This window comes from Geotrypetes seraphini, chromosome 2, assembly GCF_902459505.1.
Source record: "Geotrypetes seraphini chromosome 2, aGeoSer1.1, whole genome shotgun sequence".
NCBI lineage: Eukaryota > Metazoa > Chordata > Amphibia > Gymnophiona > Dermophiidae > Geotrypetes > Geotrypetes seraphini.
This window is the reverse complement of record NC_047085.1, coordinates 361,678,862-361,706,277: the sequence shown is the minus strand read 5'-3', so window position 1 is coordinate 361,706,277 and position 27,416 is coordinate 361,678,862. Positions and strand designations below refer to the sequence as shown.

The following is a 27,416-nucleotide window of genomic DNA, read 5'->3' as shown; positions in this document are numbered from 1 at the left end:
CAGTGCTTGGAAAAAGTACCAAAATTTTTATCTGCACTCATGGATGATGTAATTTAAGGGAGGAGCCAACAAGCTAAAAATGGAGAATAATCGAAATCGTAAGTGCAGAAACCGCGAATACGGAGGGAGAAGTGTATTCAAATCCAAGTTAAAAGCCCATTTTTTCAAGACTGTTTTTAACTATCTCCCACTCACTATATGATACTTATCCATCCTGTCATTCTCTCTGCAAGAAATTCCCCAACCCTATATGTCTTATCTGTCCAAATTAGATTGTAAGCTCTTCTGAGCAGGCACTATCTATTGTATGTTCAATGTACAGTGCTGCGCACTATCAGCACTATAGAAATGATATTCCATGTGCTTTTCTCAAAATTGCGACTATTGCGCATACTGTGAGACTATATGTCGTATGATAATTTTTGAGCTACTATCGTAATGTTGATAGCTCCTTTGCTTGATTATTGTAACTCCTTGTACTTTGGTTTGCCCAAGTGTGTGCTTCGGGCCATGCAATTGGCACAGAATGCATTGGTACATATTATTGTTGGGGCCTTGAATTATGATCAGATCTTGCCGATCCTGCACAACTTACATGGGTTGCTGATAGAGGCTCGCATTGAATATAAGGTATTGTGTATTATTTTCAGGCTGCTGCAAGATAATTGTCCAGTTGTTTTGCATGCCATGTTGCGATTTTATCAGCCTGAACGCATCTTGCAATCTGCTGACAGGCAATGGTCGCTAGTACCATCTTTGAATATTGTGAACCTATCAGTTAGTCGCAAAACAATGTTTTAAGTGCAGGGATCATTGGGATTAGGACAAGTGTTCACTATATTGCAGTTCAAGAAGAGATTAAAAACTGCTTTGTTTGAACGTTGTTTTGTCAAGTAAAGTGAGCTGCAAGAAGTTTGAGAACAGGTTTTCTGTTGAGTTGTTAGTTTTAAGATATTTTGTGTGTTTTATCATTGACTGTTTGTTTATTGTTAAGGGGGAGGGGTTTGTTTTATGAATTTGTGCGTACTTTTTGTGTTTTTATCTTGTTTTATTATGTATGTAAGATTTTTGTTACCTGCTTAGAATTGTGGGTTTGCGGCTTATAAGTATTTAAATAAATAAATAGTAGTAATAGTAATATGTGTACATATGCATGCGTATATCCCAATCTGTACTTATGTATTTGCTGCATAAATGTTAGCAGCTTCTTAACTTTTATTAAACTTTCCCTCCTCCTCCTCGTATTTCATGGAATGGCCTGGCAAGTCATGTGTCTCACAAAATACTTCGACTCATAGCTGAACACATCATATCCACTATAAAATGAAGTCCTGTATAAACATTGAGATTGATTCAGATGCTAAAACTGATGATAACTTTTGCATTTTCTCATATTTTAACATTGTTATTGCTTTAAAATGTTTTGTAGATGAAGCCAGTTTCGACTGCAAAACCCAAAGCTATTCTGAACCTAGCCAGATGGCGGAAATATCCAGCCCTTATGAATATGATGCTGAATCGGATGATGATATTGCAGTTGCAGTTCCAGTAACGATTATAGATGTGGTTTATGACACTCATAGCTGCAGTCCAACAGGAGACACAGAAGATGAATCAACAGAAGGAGATAATAGAGAAGAAAGTACAAGAAACTTAGAAAAGTTTACAAATACAAATAATAACAATGTAGGTATTTCTAGAGAGGTGTCTGTGGATTACACATCTTTGCTTACAGATGGAAACCTAACTTATGAATCAACAGAACCTAAACCTACCTCCAGAAGTCTAAATCAGAGTAAAGATGCTTTGGAATTGTATTCGTTCTTGCCTACAAATAAAAAGGATAGCAAGGCGGTGACATCTTGCCCTTCCTATGACAATGGTTTTGATCTTGTTGAAGAGAAATTCCAAGCAACATTTATTGCTGAAGCAAAGATGGAACAAGCAGGGACAGCTTGCATTTCTAGACCTGAGGACAAGCAAAAATCACAAAGTAAAACAGATTCAGAAACCAGACATATATCTCGTGAAAATGATGTTCCCCTAAGAACAGAGCTTACTTCGCCAACTTCTTGGTTGCCACATGTTCACAATCCATTACCAAGCTATGAACCAAAAGTAGGTCTGACTACCTTCAAAGTTGTCCCTCCAAAGCCTGGTATCAAACAGTATGACAGAGGAGTGTCTATTTCAGCTAGTGCCATCAAGATTGATGAACTGGGAAACCTGATAAGTCCATATACCTCTATTAAAAAGAAGGATCCATTAGATACTATTGAAGATAGTGAATCTGAGGGATCACTGGTCAGAAGAGCAAAAGAATTCTGGAGGTCAACTTCTATGGACAAGCAAACCGAAGATACCACAGAACAGGGTACTAAAAATTCAGTGGCTACCATAAGCAGTAAACCACAAAACAAAGAAATTGAAATTAAATCAGATTTCTTACCACACAGGAAAAGTGTGCCATTCCATACAAATACTTGCCAGGCAAGTGAAAGGCATTCAGAATATAAAGAAAGCAATCCACCCTTACTAGTGACACTGCCTGAAGTGAAACCATACACTATCCCTGGCATAAATAACAATAGGGGAGACCTGTCATTTTTGAAGCCTTACAGAAGGACATCTAGCCAATATATTGCTTCAGCCATTTCAAAATACACAAACCCAACTGAAAGCCAGCCTAACATAGAGATCTGTAGTAAAGAGGATACTACTTATAAAGATAGACCACTAAAATCTGACTTGGAACCTAAAAACAAGAAATGTATCATCATCTCAAAATATACAGTAGTAGACAAGCAACAAGATAAAACTAGTGGTTCTTACCAGAATTTTAACAATTATAGAGACAGAGAATGGAATACCTTATCCTTCAATAGTCATAATGGCAAAGAGAGCAATGGAAATGTTGAGTCTTCAGATGAAACAAACCTAGTTGGCACCTCTGAGATGAATGTCAATGGGTATATTTCAAATTTATCATCCAGAGAAACCAACAGGATAGAAGATTATCGACTTAATGGTGGTCAAAATGTAGCTAATAAGCAATTAAATACTGCAAAAAAATGTGAGGTGGCAGTTGATGTATCATCTTCCCAGTCCAGCCTTGAATCCCCAGTTCAATACAAATCCAGCATGCCCCCCTGTTTTGTTTCAAATTCAGCTAACTATTATCCTACTCATAAGGAAAGTACTTTGTCAAAAAGCTCACCTTTATTCCATCAAGTCGTTTCGGAAAGAGAAAACAAGCCAGATGTACTGCCTGCAAGTACTAAAATGGAGCCTGACATCATTTCAAACAGCAGCATTTTTGGACCCAAGAAAAAATTCAGACCTGTTGTCCAGAAGCCTGTACAAAAAGATACATCACTTCATGAGGCACTAATGGAATCCATCCAGTCAGGCGATGGAAAGGAAAAACTTCGAAAGATACAGGTGGAGTAGAAATTTTATTTGTGACTTATTCTACAAATTGGTCCCTTCAACATGAGCCTCTTTCATAGAGGAAGGGTTGATCCCATTAAGGTTTTTTTTAATGGCACTTGAGAGATTATGACAAATCTTTGATTTTATAGGTTCAAAGTATATTCTTTAGATGATGATTCTTAGAGCAAAGGATTTTTTTCATCACTGGCCTAGTCCACAAGCTTTCTTTGCTTTTAAAGTGGAGCTTTTAGACACTGAGAGAAAGTTCCAACTGCCGTATCCTCAATTCATTATTGAAGTGTACAGCAAGTGTCCAATAGCTGTTTGCTCTTTGTCCATCTAGTATAGTACTCTCAACATAAGAGTTTGTTTAAAAGGTTTGAAGAATAAATAAATTGCTAAGGTCCCCTTCTATTGGAGTCTTACAGTTCATAAGATCTATAAACTATAATAAAATCAGTCAGTTTAAGCAATTTCTTGCTATCTTAGTACCTTTATATATATTTGACTTTAACTGTGAAAAAAACCCAAGTGAATTATAATAGAACTACTTAAATATTATTTTCAGTTAAATATTCATGTTGACTTCCCTCTCATCTCCCATGTAAGTCAAAGGCTGCCAAAAAATACAGAGAACTGTTTTGGTCACCTTAAAATAAATTCTCTTTATAATTGTCCTGTGTAAGGATTGACATGTTTTGCTCAATTTCAGAAACCAGAAAGTATGTCAGATGGAAGTCAGAAAAAGCTTTCATTTGTTGAGGCCGAGACTGAGCGGTCAGCCCTACTCTCTGCCATTAGAGCTCACGGTGGTTCTTCAAAACTTCGAAAGGTAAGAAAAAATTCTCCATGTTGTCTAAGCAAATCTTAAACAGGAGGAGTGGGGAGATCAAGGATGACAGCACTAAGGCAAGATGTGTTGTTGGAAATTCTGGTGTAGAGAATGACACGGAACAGATTTCAAAGGCATTCCCGTGGGATTTATCTTCTTCCCTGTCCCTGCGAGTTCTGTCCCTGTCCCATCCCTGTAAGCTCTTTCCTCGTCTGCATAAGTGTTCAAGGCCTGTGCAGATGAGGACCATTACTATGGTGTCCGTGGAAAGTTAAGTATGGTTTCAATTTTTGGACTGTGAGTCAGTATTGTAACTATGAAGACATTTGTTTCATTTGGAGGACACTTTGTTTTTGTGATTGGATGTATGGGCTGATATTTTGATAAAAAGAGCCACCAACACAGTATTTATGCAATAAATTGTGCTAAGGGCAGTAGTAAATGAAGTGTCAGAGATCCAAAGGTCATGAAGGTTATAACTGGTCTTCTGTTGGTGGGGTAAGGGTAAATCTCAAAGGTACTACAGACAATCAGTAAAAGTTGTGTGCTTAGAGAGATGCAAGGTTGCACTCATCTCACCGTCACACTCAGCTCATTTTCTCAAAAGACCCCAGTGGAATGGGGTAGAAAAGAATCTCAAGACCTGTGGTGGGAATAAGTTGGAGGAGCAAAGAAAGAGGTTAGGAGTCTAGGTACAGAAAAATATAAAAACCTCTTTATTGGGCTCTCTCAAATCATATAAAATAGACAAAAGCAGTTCAATTAATAAAGGACAAACAAGAAAATTATCATAAGATAAAAATAGTTAATATTTGCTTACAAGCAGTGACACAGTCCTAGAACATGTCCCTTTCCCTTTGTGGATCCTTCTCCTTGGATAACAATCTTTTAGGCTTCTTATGGTATCTAGAAGACTGCTCTTCCTTTGCAACCAGTGTGATGCTCTCCTTCTTGTTGAAGTAGTTCCAGACTGGAATCTGGCTCATCTTTATGGCACACTTTTGCCCTTTGTGCCCTTAGATACTTGCTCAATAAATACGCTCTTGGAATAAGCAGACCCTCTGACTCTTATCTTTTGGGATCCTCCATCCCTATACTACCAGTCCTCTCTCCAGCAACATCATTCCTCCCTTGGATGCAGAGCTGAGCCATTGACCTCTTCTCCTCACAAGTAGATCCCTCTTGATTCTCTTAGGCCTTTGGGGTATAGCACCACTAACTTACAAGATGCATTGCCTTCTTTAGAAATCCCCTCCCTGCATCTCTTCTCTCTGGCTGTTTCAAACCTGGGACATTATAGATAAGACCATCCCACAACCTTTCTTGAGTGACTTATAGAGAGTATCAGGGACCCTGAACATTCCTCTTGATATTTAATATCTTTCATAGATTTAATAAGGCTTTCAGGCTTGAATATGCAAGCTTCGAGCCATTGAGATCCCTTCTCAAAAAAGTTTGTTCCATTATTCAAAATAGCCAAGGAACATGGTACTAGAGAACACGAAAGCCAAGGGAAATACCTTTAATTGCTGAACTGTTCTGCCCAAAATAATACCAGTTCAGTTTGTTGCTCTGTATGCCTGAGAAGCGTTACAAGAATCCATAGTTCCCAGGTAAATGATGGCTGCATTTCCAAGAATCATGCAATGCCAAATGCATTTCCAAGAATCTTGCAATTCCAAATGCTTGCTCTAGCAAATTTTTACTATTTGCTCTTTCTTTAATTTTTATTACCATAAAAAATGCAAACTGATTTGGGGAAAAGGAATTCAAAATAAATTTCTGTGATAAAACCACTTCTGTGAGCATTAATTTTGGTCTGTTTTTTTTTTTTTTTTACTGTACCCTTGGTAGATATCATCATCAGTTTCTGAAGAACTTGAGAGTGTTAGGACTTTTGAATCGTTACTACAGGGATCGGAGAAAACTCAGCTTAAACAGTTTCCTATGCTGTTGCCACCTTCCCCTCCGCCTCCACCTCCACCTTCACCTTCCATTGCATCAGTTAAAGCGTGTAAATATTCTATGACTCCCAGAAGTGACCCAGTTAATGCTCGAGAGGCCTTAATGGACGCTATCCGGTCTGGTACAGGTGCTGCAAGTTTGAAAAAGGTATGATTTATATTACCAGCAAGAGCCAAGCCTATAAATAAAGCAATAATGATGGAAGTGGTATGTACACTTGTATATTGACTACATGTGTAAATGGCAATTTCAGAAATCCTCTATTTACATGCCCCAGGGATGCAGAGCTCTGAAGGGGAATACATGTGGGTCAAAAATTTTGACATGTATTCCCCTTTTTGTAAAGGAAAGACAGGTATTCAAATAAATGTCACCACTGGTTTTTGCGCCACCTAACAGGCATGTACAGATGTTGAGTGCTCAGTTTGAGCAGGGCTTTAGATGAAGAATTAAGGGAGTATCTAATCTAATCAGTAATCTTATATTCCGCTCTTTTTCAGTTCGGATTTAAAACGGATTATACCAAGATAAACCCTACATTAAGGGGAGCACATATACAGTGGTACCTTGGTTTACGAGCATAATTCATTCCAGAAGCATGCTCGTAATCCAAAGTGCTCGTATATCAAAGCAACTTTCCCCATAGCAAGTAATGGAAGCTTGGACAATTCGTTCCACATCCCCAAAATAGGCCTATGTTGCAAATAAAAGCTCACCCTTCCCTGCAAACTTTCAGTATCTATTGCAGTACCCCCCCCCCCAACACACACACATACCGGAGAACACAGCATCAGCCGCTGGTCCCCGAACAGCTTTCCCTCCTCCCTCTGTGCACTATTTCTCAAGAAAGCCTTCCTCTATCTCCAGCCCACCTCTTTTTCTCCTCTCTAAGCACAAACCAGCCCCCTTGCTGCCAACCCACCTCTCTGGCTCTGATGCCAAGCTTAACCCACAACTCTAGAAAGAATATTAGCCACACTTACCCCCGGCAGCTGCCTGCACTCATGCAGTTGGCGGATGGTTTCTCCCCTCCACATTTAAGCACTGCCAACATTCCAACCTGGTGTGCAAAATTAATGAGGGCGACGTCAGGAGAAGCACTCCAATAGGAGGAGTTGTATTAGGCGGGGAAAGCTCCTGTGCTTCTCTCCAACTTCCGGCTAACACGTTTTTGGAGAAGCCAGCCCAACGCACCGAGCCGCGTCCGTGAAGCGGGCCAATGGGAGAGAGATCGGAAGTGAGTTGGGAGAGGATCTAGGAATTGCGGCCGGCATGCTGCAGCTGAACAATGTGGAAAGCAGACCCACAGCCCTGCTTCCAACTGAGGTCGATATCGTGGAGGTTCCCTTTACTCCCCCAGGTCCCCCAGCTCCACCCTATAGCCCTTAATCATCCACGACCTGATCCTGCAGTACTTCCTGTTCCAGGTGCGTACTGCTCTCTGCCGTAAGCCTCCTGCTCCTCTCGTCCGGTGCCGGTGTCTGCTAGAGGTAAGGGATAGGGGGTGGGCCGAGGGGGGGAGTGAAGCCGGTTCTAGGGGTGGACTCGCTCGCTGATCAAGTCAATGCTCGTTTTGCGAGTTAAAGTTTGTTCGAGTGTTTTGCTCGTCATGCAAAACACTCGCAAACCGTGTTACTCGCAAACCGAGGTTTGACTGTACTTTAAAATTATTACACAAAAGAGTTAAAATATCAAGAATAAAATTTTATTTTAAAAAATAGGTCTTTAAAGCTCTGGGATGCAGTGAATGTGGCCTAAGACTCCGATTAGCCAGATATCTAAGGACCCTCCAGAATGCACTGGGAACAGGAAGGTCAGCCATTTTGGAGTGGCGGGCCTGCCAGTCAGAGGGTGTAATCATCCCTCTGGCCAGACTTTCTTCTGGACAGGTATGGGGGGACTGTTGGGGGGGTCTATAGATTTGGGGGGTGCCGGGGGATCTTCAGGTGTGGGGCGGTCTGGAGGGGGGGGGGGTGTTGCTGGTTGGTGGGGAGGGCTGGAAATTTCTGGCGGGGGTAGTGGCAGGAGGGAGTGGACATCCCTCCTGCCTGGCTCTTCAGGAGGGACTCGGGGGCAGGATGGTGTGGGCATCCTTCCTGCCTGGCTCTTTGGAATGGGTTCAGGGGCAGGGGAGAGTGCCGGCTAGCCGACTTCGCAAGGGGGATTTCCTGCCGCAGCCATTCAGCTGATCGTGGCAGGGGGATTCCTTTGCCACGATCAGCTGATTCTCTGTGACATGGGTGCCGGTTAGAGAATCGGGGCGGTTAGATGGGGTTAGGTGTCTTGTCTATTAGAGCAGATGCGATTCTCAGCCACTTCTTAGGCAGCTGCTGAGATTGGCATCCTATACAGAATTTCCCCCTTAGAGTTCAACATGTATACACATTAGGGCTGCAAATTAATTGTCATTATATCTGTGATTAATGTATTAATTATTAATTCCAATTAAGAAAATGAATCATATTGCAGCATTTCCTATCTCCTCCACTATCAACCCTTGTACTTGGCACAATCCAGCATCTTTCCTCTCACCCAGAATTCAACATCACATGCCCCCTCTTAAATTCAATCAGTTTGTACCTCGCTTAATCTATTGTAAACCGCATAGAATTTAACGGTATTGCAGTATATAAACTGTTATTATTATTATTATTAAAGATGGTCTTCTGTTGCTTTTCTAGAGGGGGAGGTAACTTGCATAATGTGGTAGTTATAACCCCAAAAATCAAAGGCAAACCCAAATAAAACCAACAACTCTGAACATATTGGACAGAATGGAAGGGCTGCATTGGTTTTTATGTGCTATTAACCATTGGTTGATATTCAGCCGGCAGCAGTCAGCGTTTTGCTGACACTGCCAGCGTTATTCCCAGATATTCAATGCCAAGCCCTATCTGATTTTGCAGAGCTGGCTAACGCACAAATACAATATTCAACACAACCAGCTCTGGGTTGCCACATAAAGATAGGACAGCCTTTTAAGGTGGTCCCAAAACAGCTAGTTTGCAGTTTGGTGCTAACTGGTTAAGTGCCACAGAAAATTAGCAGTTAGCCCCAAACAGGCAATTTAACCTGCCAGGAGCCAGTTCTGACTGGTTAAATCGCTTTGAATATCAATCCAAATGTTCTTATGTTGCTTTGTCTGTGCTTCCCCCACCAACTAATCCTCTTTATCCATCTTATCTTCCTAAAAGAAAATGCACCGGAGAAAACATGCAAAATGTCTAAGCATGTACTACTACTGCTACTACTAATCTTTTCTATAATGCTGATAGACATACGCAACGCTTTACACTAAACACATATGAGACTGTCCCTGCTCAACAGAGCTTACAATATAAACTAAACTAAACTAAACCTTAGGTTTGTATACCGCACCATCTCCACAGTCGTAGAACTCGGCACGGTTTACAGGAATTGGGATGAGAAAGGAACTCCAAGGAAAGGATGAAGATCGGAGGAAAGAAGAATGTTTAGAAGACTAGGATATCAAAGGAGGAGGGAGTGTTACATTTTTGAGAATAGCCAGGTTTTCAGAGTTTACAGAAAAGTTGGAGAGAACTCAGGTTCCGAAGAGGGGAGGTGAGGTTGTTCCAGAGCTCGGTGAATCTGAAGGGGAGGGAAGTCCCTAGCTTTCCTGGATGGGAAATGCCTTTTAATGAGGGGAAGGATAGTTTCAATTTTTGGGTAGGTCTGGTGGTATTAAGATTTGAGGAGTTCCAAAATAGTGGAATAAAGGGAGGAAGGATGCCGTGAAGGATCTTGAAAGTTAGGCAGATGCATTTGAAGTGGACTCTGGAAATTATCGGAAGTCAGTGAAGCTTGGACAGGAGCGGTGAGACGTGATCAAATTTACTTTTTGCAAAGATAAGCTTAGCCGCGGCATTCTGAATCCGCAGGATGAATAGTTAAGTATGGTGGGAATGATTAAAACAAACATCGTAACATTTTAAAAACTTTTAAAAACCTATTTATTTAACGACGCTTTTAACACTTGAATTTTAATCGTCTTAGGGACCCTTCTTAAACTGTGCTTTGGATTTTACCCCTTACCTTTTGTGTTTACCTCATTTACCAAACCCAAAATTGTAACTTTTTAATTCCTTTCCTCCCATCTCAAGTATGTACTTGATGTAATTTTATGGATAAATATGTTAGTTTCTTTGCCTCTTTTACCTGGAATATGTACATTGCCTAGCAATTTTAATAGGCGATCCATCAAATGTTTAATAAACTTGAAACTTGAACAAGTGAATAGGAGTGTAGGGTTAAAAGCCACTAGATTTGAATATGACCAGAGACAGAGCTTAACATATTGGCTCAGGAAGTCTATTCCAGGTGCAGTAAGATAAAAGGAACAGAATCTGGAGTTGGCAGTGGAGGAGAAAGGTACAGGTTAAGAGATTTACCCGACAGAGGAGCAGTGTAGGAGAGAGAAGAGTGGAGAGAGATCAAGAAGCTATAGAATGAATGCACTTGTAAGTCATTAAGAGGAGTTTGGATTGTGTGCGGAAATGGATAGGGAGCCAATGAAGAGCCTTGAGGATAGGGCTAATGTAAGTATAGTGACACTGGTGGAATATACAGTAAGTTGTGCAGCAGCATTTTGAACAGATTGAAGGGGAGAGATGGCTTAACGGCAGCCCTCTGAGAAGCATGTAACATACACTGGGTGTTACCAAAATGCGCTAGAGGTTTTAAGCGCGGGCCAGCAACGTAAATGCTCTGACACATAGGAATTCTATGAACATCGGAGCACTTACATCGCCGGCCCACTCTAAAAACCTCTAGCATCATTTAGTAAAAGGAGTCCTTAAGGTGTTAGCCTCCTTCATATAAAAGAAAAATTTCACCTGCTGAGCAATTAAATGAAGGAGCCTAAAAAGTGGGTGAGGACAGGGATGGGGTCAGGCAAGGGAAAGTAACTTAGCTACTTAGCATTGATTTCAACACTTGGCTTTTAAATTTAGGAACCCACATTTTGATGACTTTTTGAACCAAAAAGTTACTTGACCTAAGATCAGCTAAAATTTCACCCAATTTAGGGGACTAAAACTGAGGCCTCTAGGTCAGATATTAAGCTTTCTTTGAATCTTGGCCCCACTGCATGTACAGATGGGCATATAAAAGAATGTATTATGAATTCACTGAAGCCTATAGAAAATTTGGTTCAATTTCTTATCACATTGTACAGTGTGCCACCATTTTATCAACAGTAAGGATCTTGAATGGCATCTGCTGTTGCCCCAATGAGTCTCCTGAAATTACAGTTTAGTGATGATTTATGGCCCAACTGTTGTATCATGAACATTTGATTACATTTACAACCACAGGTGAACCTTTTCCCAACCTCGAGGAGCTGATGCAAACTGTTTACATGTAAATATTATTCAACCTTGCCCTTTGTCCTTTATTAAACAGATGGGAGCTGCACGATAGTTTCAACTTTTTTGGCCATTAAACTGTGTAGAATGATTTTTTTTTGACACAAAATGACTTAGTAGTTTTGTCGATGTAGCAAAAGTCTCTTGCGTGAAGAAGTTAGAAACCTCCTAAAAAAGTTGTCAGGGCGACGTGAAATGAACGGAGCTATTTATCAATAATAATGTTGCTGCTCAGTATAAAAGACCTAAAGTGTTGGTTCAGACACTGCATGGCAGGAATGCTGATCTCTGGATCTTCTACAATGATCTGTGTCTACTGTTTACAGAAACTATTGAACTAGTTACAGAGGAATTCTATACTGTATTCATAGGAAAAAGCACGGGGGCCTGTCTCGCCCAAAGTTAACCTCGGTGAAAAAAGTGAATGATCTTTAAAACACTTTTTTGACCTATCAATTTCCTTGGACTGTCATAGGATTTTTTTTTTTTTTTTTTAAATACATGTGTAATTAATTGCAGTGAACACCTGTTGGACGCAAAGCAAAAGTTTGTTCTGTGAGCATAATCAGTATATCATAGGAAACAGGTTGCACTATCATTTAAAAAAAACAAGCAAACCCCACATGTTGGCTGCATGCTATACCCTTTTGAAACATATTAGAAAGGGCCTATAGGGAGTTTTTATTTGCTTATAAATTATAAGCCTCATCTTGCATAAGACATTCAGTTCAGAAATGGGATGTCTAAATTCAGGACATTCACAGTTTCCTGTGTATTTTTCTAAAGGCCTGCTCAACTCAAAACGTTTTGTAAAATACATACTGAAAGCAGAAAGGAGAAACCCACAGTGCCCAGATCATGAAACTCCTAAACTGCCTTTCGAAAATGAAAAACTGGATATCTGTCAACAAATTTCAGCTAAGCGCCTCCAAAACGGAACTCCTTTGGATCCACAAAGAACACTGCAAGTGCATCTGTTCCTTGCTACACCGGGACACAACTACCATAACTGTGAAGGACCAAGCACGCAGCCTACAAACACTCCTTGACTCCAACCTATCGCTTTCCAAACATATCTCTCAGGTGGTATCTTCCTCATTTTACTACCTGCAACAACTCTGAAAAATAAGGAACTACTTTTCTGAGTCTGACTTCGCAGAACTACTCTATGCCTTAGTCCTCTCCTGCATGGACTACTGTAGTGTGCTATTCAACAGTCTCACAGCGAAGAACATACAACATCTCTAGCGTGTACAAAACTTGGCAGTCAGACTGCTAAAAACCTCCATGCCCGCGACTCTATCTCACTGGCTCTATCATCAGCTCACTGGCTGCCTATAGCCAAATGTTGTGTCTTCAAAGGCCTGATGCTAGTGTTTAAATCCTTGCACAATATGGTGTCAGGCTACATGACAACCAAGTTTCCTGTGAATGTGCTGAACAGGTCCCTCTGCTCCCAGGATGACCCCTCAAAACGCCCCATGGTTATGTCCTTCAACTTCAAACCACCAGATGACATCCCTACTCTCACTTCATACCAAGCCACTGGAATCAACTGCCCCCCCAGATCAGATCCTTTGAAGGTGTCCTGGACTTTAGGAAAGCATTAAAAACATACCTTACATTATATTACATTAGTGACTTCTATTCCGCCTATACCTTGCAGTTCAAGGTAGATTACAAAAGAGCTAACTGGACATTTCCAGTAACGTTACAATTGTTTTTTTGGTTACAAAAGAGGTAAGATAGCTGGATATTTCCAGGAGAACTTGCAATTTAGATAGTAAAATGGCTGGACATTTCTAGGTAATATTACAAATAAGGTTACAAATAAGATTACAATTAAGAATGCTGGACATTTCGAGGGAGCATTACATTTTAGGGATCTGTATTCTTGGTTGATATTTTGAGGAGGAAGAGATTACCAAAATGGAGGCTTTGGGGGGGTGGATAAAAGAAATGTATATTGGTGCTAGATCCTCGGTATGTGTCGCGTTAAGATATAAACTTGAATTGATAAATCTTGCACTTTAACTATGGCAAATTTAACCTGTAAACTGTATATTATGTATATTGCTTTTGGACCCCTGGTATGTATTAAGTTAGGATAAAAACTTGTATCGAAATAACTTGTACTGTAACTATGGCAAATTATAACCTGTTAACTGTATATTATGTATGTTAACATGTAAACTGTTCTCAGCTCTTTCAGGCGAACAGGATAGAAAACAAATAAATAAATGTAATGAGTGACTTCTTCTTGGAGCAACTAGTCCAAGAACCAACAAGAGGGAGAGCTATTTTGGATTTAGCCCTTGGTGGAATGCAGTGCATAATTTGAGAAGTAATGGTGTTGGGCCCACTGGGAAACGGTGATCATAACATGATCAAATCTGAGCTATCATCTGGAATGAAGTCACTAAAAAGAAATCTACTGTAGCAGCATTTAATTCTTGAAAGGATGACTATGACAAAATGAGGAAAATGGTTAAAAAGAAGGTTAAATGATCGGTGGCAATGGTTAGGACTTTAAATAAGGCTTGGACATTATTTAAAAACTAGTCTTTAAGCCCGTTACATTAACGGGTGATAGAATAGATATGTCTGTCTGTCTTTCTTTGTCTCTCTTTCTCCTTGGCCGCTGTCTTTCTTTCTTTCTCTCTCTCTCTCCTTGGCCGTTCTCTGTGTATGTTTCTGTCTCTTTCTCTCTCTTTCTCCTTGGCTGCTGTCTGTGTGCCTTTCTGTCTCTTTCTCTCTCTCATTGGCCGCTGTCTGTCTTTCTTTCTGTGTCTCTCCTTGACCACTGTCTGTGTGTCTTTCTGTCTCTCCCTCTCTTCTTGACTTCTGTCTGCCTGTCTTTCTGTCTCTCCCTCTCTCCTTGGCCGCTGTCTGTCTTTCTGTGTGTCTGTCTTTCTGTCTCTCTCTCTCTCCTTGGTTGCTGTCTGTCTGTCTCTCTCCTTGGCCACTGTCTGTGTGTCTGTCTGTCTTTCTCTCTTTCTCTTTTGCAGCTGTGTGTCTTTCTATCTCTTTCTTTCTCTCTCGCTCCTTGGCCGCTCTCTGTGTATGTTTCTGTTTCTTTCTCTCTCTTTCTCCCTGGCCGCTGTGCCTTTCTGTCTCTTTCTCTCTCTCATTGGCCGTTATGTGTCTGTCTTTCTGTCTCTTTCTCTCTCTCTCCTTGGCCGCTGTCTGTGTATGTTTCTGTCTCTTTCTCTCTCTTTCTCCTTGGCCACTGTTTATGTGCCTTTCTGTCTCTTTCTCTCTCTCTCATTGGCCGCTGTCTGTGTGTCTGTCTGTCTTTCTATCTCTTTCTCTCCTTGGCTGCTGTCTGTGTATGTTTCTGTCTTTTTCTCTCTCTCTTTCCTTGGTCGCTGTTTATGTGCCTTTCTGTCTCTTTCTCTCTCTCTTGGCCGCTGTCTGTGTGTCTGTCTGTCTTTCTATCTCTTTCTCTTCTTGGCTGCTGTCTGTGTATGTTTCTGTCTTTTTCTCTCTCTTTCTCCTTGGCCGCTGTTTATGTGCCTTTCTGTCTCTTTCTTTCTCTCGCTCTCTCCTTGGCCGCTGTCTGTGTATGTTTCTGTCTCTTTCTTTCTCTTTCTCCTTGGCCACTGTTTATGTGCCTTTCTGTCTCTTTCTCTCTCTCTCATTGGCCGCTGTCTGTGTGTCTGTCTGTCTTTCTATCTCTTTCTCTCCTTGGCTGCTGTCTGTGTATGTTTCTGTCTTTTTCTCTCTCTCTTTCCTTTGCCGCTGTTTATGTGCCTTTCTGTCTCTTTCTCTCTCTCTCTTGGCCGCTGCCTATGTGTCTTTCTGTCTCTCTCTCTTTAGCCGCTGTCTGTCTTTCTATCTCTTTCTCTCTCTCCTTGGCCGCTGTCTTGTCTGTCTCTTTCCTTCCCTCTCTCCCGTTCCCTGCCTGCGCCCCGCTCCCCTTCCTTTAACGGCCCCCCAGCCCATCCCACCCCCTCTGCGGCAGCGCCACCAGCCTCCAAGAAATCCTCATCCTCGACCTGGAAATTCACCCAGAGGGGAGAGTGGAGGCAGAAGAGAAGGCTGTGCGACCACGGAGCGGCAGTAGTTGTGGCCTTCCCTCCCCTAGCTCCATAGCTCGGTCACCGCCGCTGCCTCCTTCTCTCCCCGATGTCAACTCCCAATGTGCGCACGTGCCACGCACGCACCGCACACGCACCACACTCTGCAACATTTCTCTGCCGACCTCAGAGCGACGGACGCACGGAGCCACAAAAATTGAAGTGCGCATGTGCGCTAAGGGTATTATTATCTTAGATACCATTGTGGAAGCCCAGACCAGATGACCACAAACAGACAGCAGTCATTTTCACTTATCATGGAGCAGTGAGATGGTGGGATAATAACTGTGGCAGCTCACAAAGGATGATAAGCCATTGCTATGCCCCTCTTCCCAACCTCATACAACGGATGGTCAGGGATTTTTAAAAATGCTAGATATGTCTTTGGAACTGATTTAAATTTCTTAAAGGAATCTTAAGTACATAATAGAGAATCATCATCGTTCCTGTCCCCATGGATAACCGCGGAAAACCATCCCCATGTTATTCTTTAAGGAGAGAGAGAAGAAATATGAATGGGCACAACCACCAACCCTCAAGCCTTGCATTGAAGAATGCTGATGTAGAAGGAGTGAGGTTGAGATAGACACTAAAGAATAACACGGGAGGAGAGGAACAGGGGAAAAGGTGAAGCCAACCATCATGGAGAACATACAGGGACCATGGTTGGGTATGAAGAGTAGTAAGAATGAAGCACCTTATGTGTTAAGAGTGTGAATCTTGTAAGCGAACACAGAAAACTATGGGCAGCCAGTAATGTTTCAACATGAGAGAGTTGATGTGATCACATTGAGTTGCATTAGAAATTATTCTGATGGCAGTATTTTGTATGGATTGTAGCCTCTTCATAATTTCAAAACTGCCATAGTGTTTCCATACATGCCATTAGCACACATAGATTGCTGGTAGCTGAGTCTTTGAGAAGTGGGGGAACATTAGTTAGATGCCATCAACTCGTGTTCAAGTCCTAGTGACTTGATGAATTCCAGATTTAAAAGAAATCGGTTTTGTGCTAAGTCTGGTAAGGTCCCCAGCATCATCCCCATGGTTGTTTTCAACATGGTTGTTTTTCAACATGGCCAGCTATCTGATTGCAAGTCACCCTCTTTGCCTGGTTCCTTCAATCTTCCCAAACATAAGTTAGATTCCGTACGAATGTAAGGAAGTTCTTCTTCACCAAGAGAGTGGTGGAAAACTGGAACGCTCTTCCGGAGTCTGTCATAGGGGAGGGCACCCTCCAGGGATTCAAGACAAAGTTAGACAAGTTCCTGCTGAACCGGAACGTACACAGGTGGGGGTAGTCTCAATTGGGGCGCTGGTCTTTGGCCAGAGAGCCGCCGCATGAGCGGACTGCTAGGCACGATGGACCACTGGTCTGACCCAGCAGCAGCAATTCTTATGTTCTTATAATGTCCTTCTCCAATGATCTTTCTCTTCTAACAATGTGACCAAAATAAAACAGCTGTAACTTCATCATTTGGGCTTCAAGTGACATAGCTGGTTTGATCTCTTCCAAAATCGATGTGTTAGTTCTTCTGGCAGTCCACGGCATGCATAAAATCCTTCAACACCAAAGCTTAAATGAGTCAATCTTTCTGTCTTGTTTCCGTAGTGTCCAGCTTTTGCATCCGTAATTGCCCACTGTAGACTTCAGTTACTAGTAACTAAGTTTTATTGCATAAAATGGGACCTGTGGTAATATAGCATGAGTGAGTGGTAAAAGAACATGAATAATTGGTAGCTCACATTGATAACTTGCCCTTTAAAAAGTGAAACTTTTTCCCAGGCTGAATTCTTCAAATACCCATCTGCCATTGAAGGTCTTCCCTTCGTTGTGTCTATATCTATTTTCTTCTCTGTGGTACAAATTCCACAAGCCCTAGAGTAAAACAGACCCCCAAACCTCTCCTTTCCAATTCCTATCTTGCATGTTGAATGACAGGAAAAGATGAGGATGGACGATAATGTTTGGAAGGGTCAATCAGGATTATTGTGCAGGGAAGTTTTTTTTTGTTGTGTTTGGATTTTTTAAAGGGTATTTTATGTTGTTCTATATGTAAATGATGTTATCTGCCAAGAGAAGGGACCTATCTCCTGGATTGGTGAGCTATAAATTGTCATAAATAAGTAAATAAGAATGCATGCCAGACATTACAACTCGTAATGGAAAAGAATATGTTGAAGAAAAAAAAAAAAAAGCCTGTTAAGTTGCTTTAAAATTCTGTGTGTATGTGTGTGTGTGTGTGTTCTATCCAGGAAAACAATTGTAAAGTAATATGCCTGGTTAATAAGATTTAATTATTTAATTCATTTTCTATCTCATTGTCCCCAAAGAGCTCAGAACAGGTTACAGGTTTAAACTACATAATTTCCATAAAAGTTTACGATACATGTTTTTATCGTAACATGATATATACTAGGGTCTAATATTAATATGCATAATATACAGTTTACTGGTTACAATTTGCTATAATTATCCTTACAGTGCAAGGTTTTCAGTACAAGTTTAATCCTAATTTGACACGTAGAATGTTACAGTTTATGATACAAGTTATCCTTATGTGACACATACCGGTTCGGCACATACGGAAGAAGCTTAGTTGCCATGTAGCCCGGCGCCATGTCGTGCAAGGATTTGACTGTTTGGCTATGGGTAGCCATTGAGCCAATGCTAGAGCCTGGGAGACAGGTTCACGGGCACGGAGGTTTTTCAGAAGCCTGATCGCTGCATTTTGAATACGCTGGAGATGTCGTACATTCTTCACCCTGAGACCGATGAATAGTGCATTGCAGTAATTCATGCAGGAGAGTACTAAGGCATAGAGTAGTTGGCAAAGTCAGACTTTGAAAAGTAGTTCCTTATATTTCGGAGTTGTCGTAGGTAGTAAAATGAGGAAGATGCCACCTGAGAGATATGGATGGAAAGCGATAGGTTGGAGTCAAGGAATGTTCCTAGGCTGCGCGCTTGGTCCTTCACAGTTATGGTAGTTGTGTCCCAGTGTAATGAGGGACAGGTGCGGGTGCAGTTTTCTTTGTGAATCCAAAAGAGTTCCGTTTTGGAGGTGTTTAGTTGTAATTTGTTGATGGACATCTAGTTTTTGATTTCCGAGAGGCAGGTTAGGAGTTTCACAATCTGGGTGTCACAGGCTTTTCCTAGCAGTAGGTACAGTTGGATGTCATCCACGAAGGAGTGAATCCGTATTTGCAGGCTATCTCTAGGACAGGCCTAACATAGAGATTGACTAGTAGGGGGATAGCAGAGCCCACTGCAGAACACCGTATTTGATCGGTTTCGATAGCACTTCATTGAGCAGAATGCTTTGGAATCTGTTATTTAGGAAAGAGGAGAACAATCGTAGCATAATGTCTCTGATTCCGATTTCAAAGAGCCACTCAATGAGGAGAGGATGATCAATAGTGTCAAATACCGCACTGAGATCCACCCACACCAGAAGGACATCATTATCCTTATCCATGAGTTTCCAGCAGTCATCAACAATGTCAAGGAGAACTGTGGAATTTCCTGAATCTTGATTGAAAGGCAGATAGGGCACCTTGCTCATTGATGAAGGAATGTAATTGGGATAACACTGTTTTTTCCAGGATCTTGGAGATGAAGGGTAGGTTGGCAACAGGTCTAAAGTTGCCAAGCACACTAGGGTCGAGCATGGGGGTTTTCAGAATCAGTCTGATGACTGCCAACTTCCAGTTTGCGGGCACTACACCCGTTTGAAGAGAGGTGTTGATGAGAGGAAGGATGGAGTCTACAAAAGTGTCTTTCACCGCCTTTAGGAGACATGGCTGACAGGGGTACTGGTTGGAACCAGAAGGGCGAATTGTGTCTAGTATTTCAACGATGTCGTAGTGGGAGACAGTATTGAAGTTAGTTAGGTTCCCAGTTGTGGTTTTAGTTGTTTTGTCTGAGTCACAGGGAGACAATGTCTGTAGCATAGCGGAGTCAAGGTGAGACTGTATTTTGTCTACTTTGTCAGTAAAGTGATCTGAGAGCATTTCGCTGTCGAGTTCAGTGTTAAGATATTGATTGTCTCCTTGTGATGTTTTGAGTATATTTTTTGTTAGTTTGAAAAGGTTTTTTTGATCTATTGGAGGTCTTTAAGAGTTGTTCAGAGTAGTACTTCTTTTTAGCCTCTAGGGTAACTATTTTATATACTTCATGCAGATCTTTCCATTTGGACCCTTCACTATTAAGTCTGGATTTGTACCATTTCCATTCCACTCTCCTTAGTTCTCTTTTCTTAGTTTTTAAGTCTTCGGTAAACCAGGGGGAGGAATGTTTGCGGGGGTAGTATTTGATCTCTTTGACCAGGGACAGCCTTTTGTATAGGGATTTTACCTCAGTGTGCCAGTCCACTGCAGTTTCATCAACAGATTGAGAGTTTGGTTTTGATGTTCCTGCTAGATTAAAGAGGCCTGTGGAGAGATTCTCTAGGTTGATTGTGTCATGTTGTATATTATTTTATGTTGGAGTTGCTTCCTGGTTGATAGTTGCTTTGTTGCGTAGCTGTGATTGAATGTGATTAAATGGTGGTCAGACCAGGGTACTGGTTTGGTGATACAGGCTGGGGTTTGTGTGGCAAGCGAAGTGTCTTTTGAGTAAAGACTAGGTCTAGGTTGTTCCCCACAGAGTGAGTCAGCGAAGGGACCATTTGTTGGAAGCCTAGTGAAGTGATGAAGTCTGCCAGGGCTCCAGTCTCATTTGGGTTGTTTGTGAAGTTGAAGTCTCCAAGTATCATGATTTGGTTGTATGTGGTGACCAGTTTGCTAAGGATGGATAGTAGGTCATCTAGGATGGACATTGGAGAGTGCAGTACTCTGTATATTAAGGCAAAGGTTAGATCACTGTTATGACCGACCGAGAAGTTTTCTGATACACCTGCTGAAGACTCTCAAGACTCCTGAGGCAGGCCGGTTTGGCTGAAACATGTACATGTCGAGTCATTGGATGAATTTATGAGACCTTGGATGAATAAAGGCTTTTGAATTATCAGATGAGTTGGAGGACACTTTATTTGTGCGCATCATTCTGATTGGGACAATTCTACTCTGTTTTTGTCCACCGAGAAGGTAAAGCACTCTTGCGCGTTTAGTGTAATGGCGTCTATCAGTCTTGGGTTGAGGTTGGACTTAATGATGATGGCTGCTCCTTTACCTTTAGTGTCGGTGTGTGAACAAGCTATTGCTTGATATCCTGGAGGGCACAGCATACCCAAGATAGTTCCATCATTATCTTTGAGTCACATTTTGGTAATTAAGAAGGTGTCCCAGTTATTGTCTGTGAGGAGGTCATTTAGTATAGTATCTTTGTTGTTACAGACCTTGCATTTGCCAGTGCCATTTTGATGTTATTGTGTGTGGGTGAGGGGGGTGATGGCGATAGGCCTAAGTTATCGGGGTCTGCATGGTAAGGACTTCCTGTGAGGATGGTGACAGAAGTCACCATATCGACCCTGGCCTGTGATTACTAGGATAGAGGAAATACATGTTGGCAAGAAGAGTGATTAAATTTGTATTAAATTAATTAGTAATACACAGCTTGTAGGCAATGTAATTTGGAGTGGCTGTGGTGGCTAGGTTAAGGATTTAGAGCTTTAGTAGGATTTGGTTGGGTAGCAGGTGGGGTGTGTTGGGGTTGATTTGTGGGTAGGTCTATATGTGTAATGTGTGCCTAGGGGTGGGTGGGAGGGTCTAAGCTGGGTTCACTGTGTGGATGTGAAGACTATCTTGAAGGGTCTCCTGGAGTTAGCTTATGCTATGTCAAAGTTTTATGGAAGCAAAGAGTCTCTGTTAAAGTCATAGTAAGGAGAGATTTGGAGTGCAGCTTCCAGTATGTGTTGTAGTGACTCTGTTAAAGTCAGATTTAGGAGAGAATTGGAGGAGTGCAGCTTCTAGTGTGAATTGTAGAGCCACAGATAGAGTAAATGACTGCTTTCAAAGCTGAAGCAGTCTGTTTTAGGCAGAGGGGACAGACAGAAAGAGAGCCATCTTGAGCCTGAAATATAGAGGAAATGTTGGAGTTTGAGAAGAGGTGTCAGCAATGCACATTTTTAAACAAATTTACAACAGGTTAAACAGTGTACAGAGATTTGTTTGTTTAGAGCAGTAGTCACTGTTAAAGTCAGAGTAAGGAGATATTTAGATAGCACCATGAACCAAATAAATGTCTTAACAGTGAGGTATTTTTTCTCTGATTATGTACTTAACAGGTCTCTGTTTCAATGAGCACCATATAAGGAAGGAACTTGGGCAAATCTGATTCCGCAGAACTAATCATCTTTCAAGGACACCTTGAAGAGCCACTGAGACCAAGCCCCTGTGTTGTTGCATTGTCTGCAGGCCAAACGCTTCCAAGCTAACTTTTCATGGGCTTGCATTATGGTTTGAAGATGAATGAATGTGTATGAATATTACAGATAAATAGATAGATAGATAGATAATATATATGGAAAGAGAAAGACCATTGGTACACAGTTCAGGTGCCAAAAAATGTGCACTTGCCTTTAAATACACATATAAGGTGGCCAAGAAAATATTCATGTTGGCAGAATAATCAAAATATAAACTGTGGGCAAAGCCATTAAAACTTAATTGCTTTTTGGGCAAGACTGCAAAAATATATTTTATATCTAAAGTTATCTGAAAAGCAAGCTTTAAAGGGCCAATATTTAACCACAGTGGGCTGCTGTTGTGCTTAAAGTGAAATTGGATATTCAGTGTATCTAGACACCAGTTTGTGCTGACTATCCCATTTCAGCACTGACCCTGAAGGGCTATCTGGTTAGTGCCAGCATTTGCACTACTAACCACATGAAGTTAGGACGTCCCTTTAGGTATCCTAATTTTTTCTGGTTAGCTATCCAGTTAGCAGTCTGAATATTACTGCTAACTGGCTAGTCTACGGTTCCGCCTGAGCTCGACCTTTGGACCACCCTGGGATTTCCCAGATAGTGTCAAGGTGGTCAGAGGACCAAGGGTCGGAGTGTCAAGGTGATCAGAGGTCAACAGCACTATCAAGTAAGTGCCACTGAAGATCCCTTTTGCTGGCACTTTTCTAGTTAGCAGTGCTTGCCAACCAGATAAATGCCTTTGATTAGTGGTTCCTAAAGTATACAGTTGGTCTAAGGTATATGCACCAGTTCTAGTCATTTCTTATCTACATGGTCACTGACTTCAAGAAAACCTGAGAAGGAAAAAGCCAGGGGCCACTGTTGGAATTGACTTGAAAAGCAGTTTCCATTGATTTCTGGAAAGTGGCCCTACTGTATTTTTAAAGAGCTGTTGTGTTTTCTAAAAAAAAATAAAATTGTTCTATTAATAAAGTTAAATCACAGCTTCCTAGTGCTCCATATAAGAGCAAGTTGTCACCCACTGATGATCACATAATCAAGGTTTCAAGGTTTATTAAAAATTTGTTATACCGTTTAATCTGAAATTCAAAGCGGTCTACAATAAAATTCATTGTCAGCATACAATGACATAAAACAATAAAATTCTGTGTATATAAACATTATCCTGCCTGTGGAATTATTTGAACATCAGTCTGGTAAAAAGCAACATTTCTTGTGGTAGAAGGGGCTCAGTATGGATAACAAACTGGGTGGGAGTTTGTCATGGTATCTGCATCTTGGTAATTCTTACTTCACTGAACTACGTATTAAAAGTTAACTAATGCACGAAAAACAGTGCAGAGTAACAGATTATGATGCCATCATCGGTATAATAGTTTCTTCCATTAGGACATTAGAATTAAGTTCTTAAGCGTTTAACTTTTTATTTATAATTAGATCAGTTTGGTATGGTGAGTCAGCTATCCTACATGAAGGTCTCTCTAGTGCTTGGTTGACCTCCTGATGATCTGAAGATGAAGATCAGTGGCCAGATTAATGATAATAGATAACTATATGGTCTATGGCATTCTGCTGCCCTTCTCTTAAGAAACCTTGTGAAAGTGAAGTCGGCCCACCTGTTGAGAATATTTGTAAAGAACCATGAAATATACAAAAGAATGTAGCAGAGAAGAAGGAGACACACACATACTGGATCTCTAATGACTTTCAAGTTTGCTCTGTTGGACATTTTGGGAGGAACAAAGAAAAACTTGATAAAGACAGAAACAGTTGCACTTGTGTATTTACTTTGCAAAAAGTAATAACTTTTAATAATTGACCCTTTTCACTTTATGATTTGTTATATAAATCAATAGCAGAGTACGTACACGTTCTTACTCCATATAAGACACTTTCACTGTTTTATCAGTATTTATAAAGGACATATTTTGGATGAATAACTACTGTCGTAGTTGAACTTGTATATAGTCATGGTAATATTTGGCTAGAATGGATATGTTAACTTAAAGATTTACATAGCAGTCAAATGGATTTATTTCCTTAAAACTAGTGCATTATGATGCAACAGATGCTGGATGTACACGGCTGTTGTATATATTTTTTAACCTGTTTAATTCTGCACAAGACAGGGATTAGAAAGTTTTAGTTTTGCGAAGCATAATTTTAACAAAATCCTGAAAGAATGTCAATCAGAGAGATATATATATGATTAATGGAGATTTCACCAGTTACACAGAGGGTAATTCATGGGCTAGGAAAGGCTGATTTGGCTGATGAGATAAACTGATCTGCCTTCTGTTCAGTTGGAAAGATGTGCTCAGGAATTTTCCCCTGAGCATAATGGTTTCTAAACTACAAATTTGTGTGACAACAATGTGGAGATGGTCAACTCTATTGCCTCCTTTCTTATATTTCAGAAAAGATATTTTGACCACTTCTTGGAATATTCAGCTCTGCCCTATGGAGATTTGCCTTCTTTTGTGTACTTTCTTTTTTTATGCCTCTGAATTTCAGGGAGTAGAAATCGAAGAGATTATTTAGACAATTGACTGTGGTTTTGGTACAATGTTGTAAAATGATTCTTCTTTATAGTGCCATGAATAAAAAAAAATTCCCTGTTGCAAATGTACCCTGTATCTTTTTATTAAACATTTAGCATTGCTAAGTGGAAAACTGAACAAAATTGACAATGCAAAATCATACTTAAAGCACTTGGTTTATCCTGTAGTTAAGTGCTTCCCAAATTTTATACAGTATTGCTCCCATTTTAACACTTAGTCATGTGAACCCCATCTGAAAAAATAATAGCAGATCTCCACTTCTTTCCCCTTTCTCATCCATTTCCTCTTTCCCCCCACCCATTTATTCAAAGCATGAACAGCGGTAGTCAGCAGGGGACACTTTGTCAGCGTACACTCACAGACCCTGGTACCAGTCTAACAGGAAGCCCAAATAGGGGAGAGGGCAGGTCCTGTGAAAATTTCACCAACTCACAGCTGGGCCTATGCTGATTGTACAATAGTGTAGCTATGAGTGGGCCAGGAGTGGACCCACCATGTTTCACTTCAGGCCCACCCAGTGACATCACATATCATTAATGTAGCTGGCAGGGATCCTGGGCCCAACCAGTTGAAAAGTCCTTTCTGGAATTCCCTGAGTAGACTCATCCTCGCAGCAGTTCATTTTCGGCTGCCAATGCTAACATGCCCTCTCCTTCCCACACACGCTCATTTCAGTTGGCACTCTCACGCATGTGTGTGCACGAGGGACACCGGTTGAAATGAGTATATGGGGCGGGGGAGTTGCTGAATGCTACATAGATGAGTCTGATTGAGGAATTCCAGAAAGGACTCTTTTGCTGGCAAGGCCCAGGGATCACCACCAGCCACGGTATTAATTTTGACTTTTTTGGTGGGGGTTATGTAAGGTATGCACATATTTACAGATAGTTTGGCACTTGTGTGCTTTTGTGTATGCAAACTCTTGTCCATGCTAGTATTCTAAACATTTTTTTAATGGCTTTTAACTCTTCTCTTTAGGAAGACTGATTAGAATTAGATGGCACAATTGGATTTTTTGTGTAATTGGTTACTTGTGTGGTTATGGACTTTACTTTTATTTACAAAACTGCAAAAGCGGTTTTCAGTGTCGGCCGGCGTGCAGAATGCGCTGCACTGCCATGAAACTACAAATTATTCCACACTTTTTTGTTTGGTTTCATATTATTGAAACAAAAAGTGTCAAAAAGGGTAGAATAACATACGTTTTATGACTGCACCATTCTCTTCTTGATTGGGCTGAGAACTTTTCAGCGGCCCTTCGTATGTTTAACTTGTTGTAAGTTAGGCGTGTATCTCTGGCATTTAGGGGTGATTACTTTTATCAGTTCTATGGATGACATTTAGTGCTCGCATCTAAATTCTAAGAAGAGTATGTACCTGGTTACAGTAGTATCTTACAAAGGAAAGTAAGCACCACTTAGGTGTCCTGTTATAGAACTGCTCCCTTAATCCCACATTAACTAGTTTTTCAGTGGATCGTTGAGAGTCACATCTGGCTTCAGTAGCGAGAAGTCCTGCAAATGTGGGGCTCTGCATTTTGCCCAGAAAGAGAAAATCCTCCTTCTTCAAAAGCCAAGCCACACAAATCGCAAGTCAAGCTGGGCACAGTGAGAATATGCAATGGAACAAAACACAATCCATGTGTCCTTCATCTAGCACATGCTGTTCCTGCTTCTTTGGGAATGTAAATATTGGAAAGAAAAGAAAGAAAACATTTCTTATTCTCGGTCATAGTGCAGCAATACAATATGGTAATACTTTGCTACCAAATGATTTACACCCAGTGGCAGTACACAACACTACTTAATTGCGAACCCCCCTCTCCCAGGGTCCTCCTTTTAGCTTTTCAAAGTAGCAAAACTTCAATGCAGTTGCAGACCAGGATTCTCCTAATGAGAGCAGCTTGAACCAGGGGTTTTAAGGTGATCACACACAGACCTTAAAAAGCTGGATCTGACTTTGCAAAATGGAAAAGTTTATTCAAAAATAATAAAGTAGCAGAAATCGGAAAATTCGCTCTGGGATATACCGTTCAAAGGCCACACAAGCAAACTACAAAAGCACAAAGCAATAGAATAATTCCAGGTGTCTCTTCCTGCCTCGCTGACCTTTAAGACCTTTTCAGGATGTGCACAGGCTCTGCTGTTTCAGTCGTGGATTTCATGGGAAGCTATAAGTACCGCAGACTTTTGGTGAAGTTTCTCCTCTTTTGTACTGGACATGGATTCCTTCCAAGGTTGTATCCACAGAGTTTATGCTGCGTATTACAAAAACAGATACAGCCCACTGCTGAAGAGCAAACCTCACGCTAGAGATCTTTGACTAACAAGAGTGTGGAGGGTCAAAAAAAGACTGGGAGGGGGGAAGAGTGCTTTCATACTTTCACCAAAAAAGAGTGACAGCCAGGGAACCAAGCTTACATTATTCTGCATCATCTTTTCTACCTCTCTTTTTTCCTTAAAGGAGTTCCTCAGAGTCTCCATGGAGGAAATTACAGTATAATTTATGAGATGAGGGGCCTGCTTTGAGGAGATTGGGCTAGGGCAGGGGTAGGCAATTCTGGTCCTCGAGAGCCGGAGCCAGGTCAGGTTTTCAGGATATCCACAATGAATATGTATGAGATGGATTTGCATGCACTGCCTCCTTGAGATGCAAATCTATCTCATGCATATTTATTGTGGATATCCTGAAAACCTGACCTGGCTCTGGCTCTCGAGGACCGGAATTGCCTACCCCTGGGCTAGGGGACACTAGATGAAGTTACAGGGAAATACTTTTAAAACCAATAGGAGGAAATA

General features: G+C 41.1%; 1 protein-coding gene across 9 annotated transcripts in view; it reads left to right on the top strand.

Annotated features, from left to right (window-relative positions):
* COBL (cordon-bleu WH2 repeat protein) overlaps positions 1 to 24,686 on the top strand; it is a 398,758-nt gene extending 374,072 nt beyond the window's left edge. For all 9 annotated transcript variants that reach the window (XM_033930509.1, XM_033930508.1, XM_033930507.1 and 6 more), the window contains 4 exons: positions 1,430 to 3,441; positions 4,145 to 4,264; positions 6,119 to 6,376; positions 21,917 to 24,686. In XM_033930509.1, the coding sequence (XP_033786400.1) occupies positions 1,430 to 3,441; positions 4,145 to 4,264; positions 6,119 to 6,376; positions 21,917 to 21,943 (2,417 nt within the window). In that variant the 3' untranslated portion in view covers positions 21,944 to 24,686. The remainder of the gene's footprint in view (positions 1 to 1,429; positions 3,442 to 4,144; positions 4,265 to 6,118; positions 6,377 to 21,916) is intronic.
* The last annotated feature ends 2,730 nt before the right edge of the window (positions 24,687 to 27,416 follow it).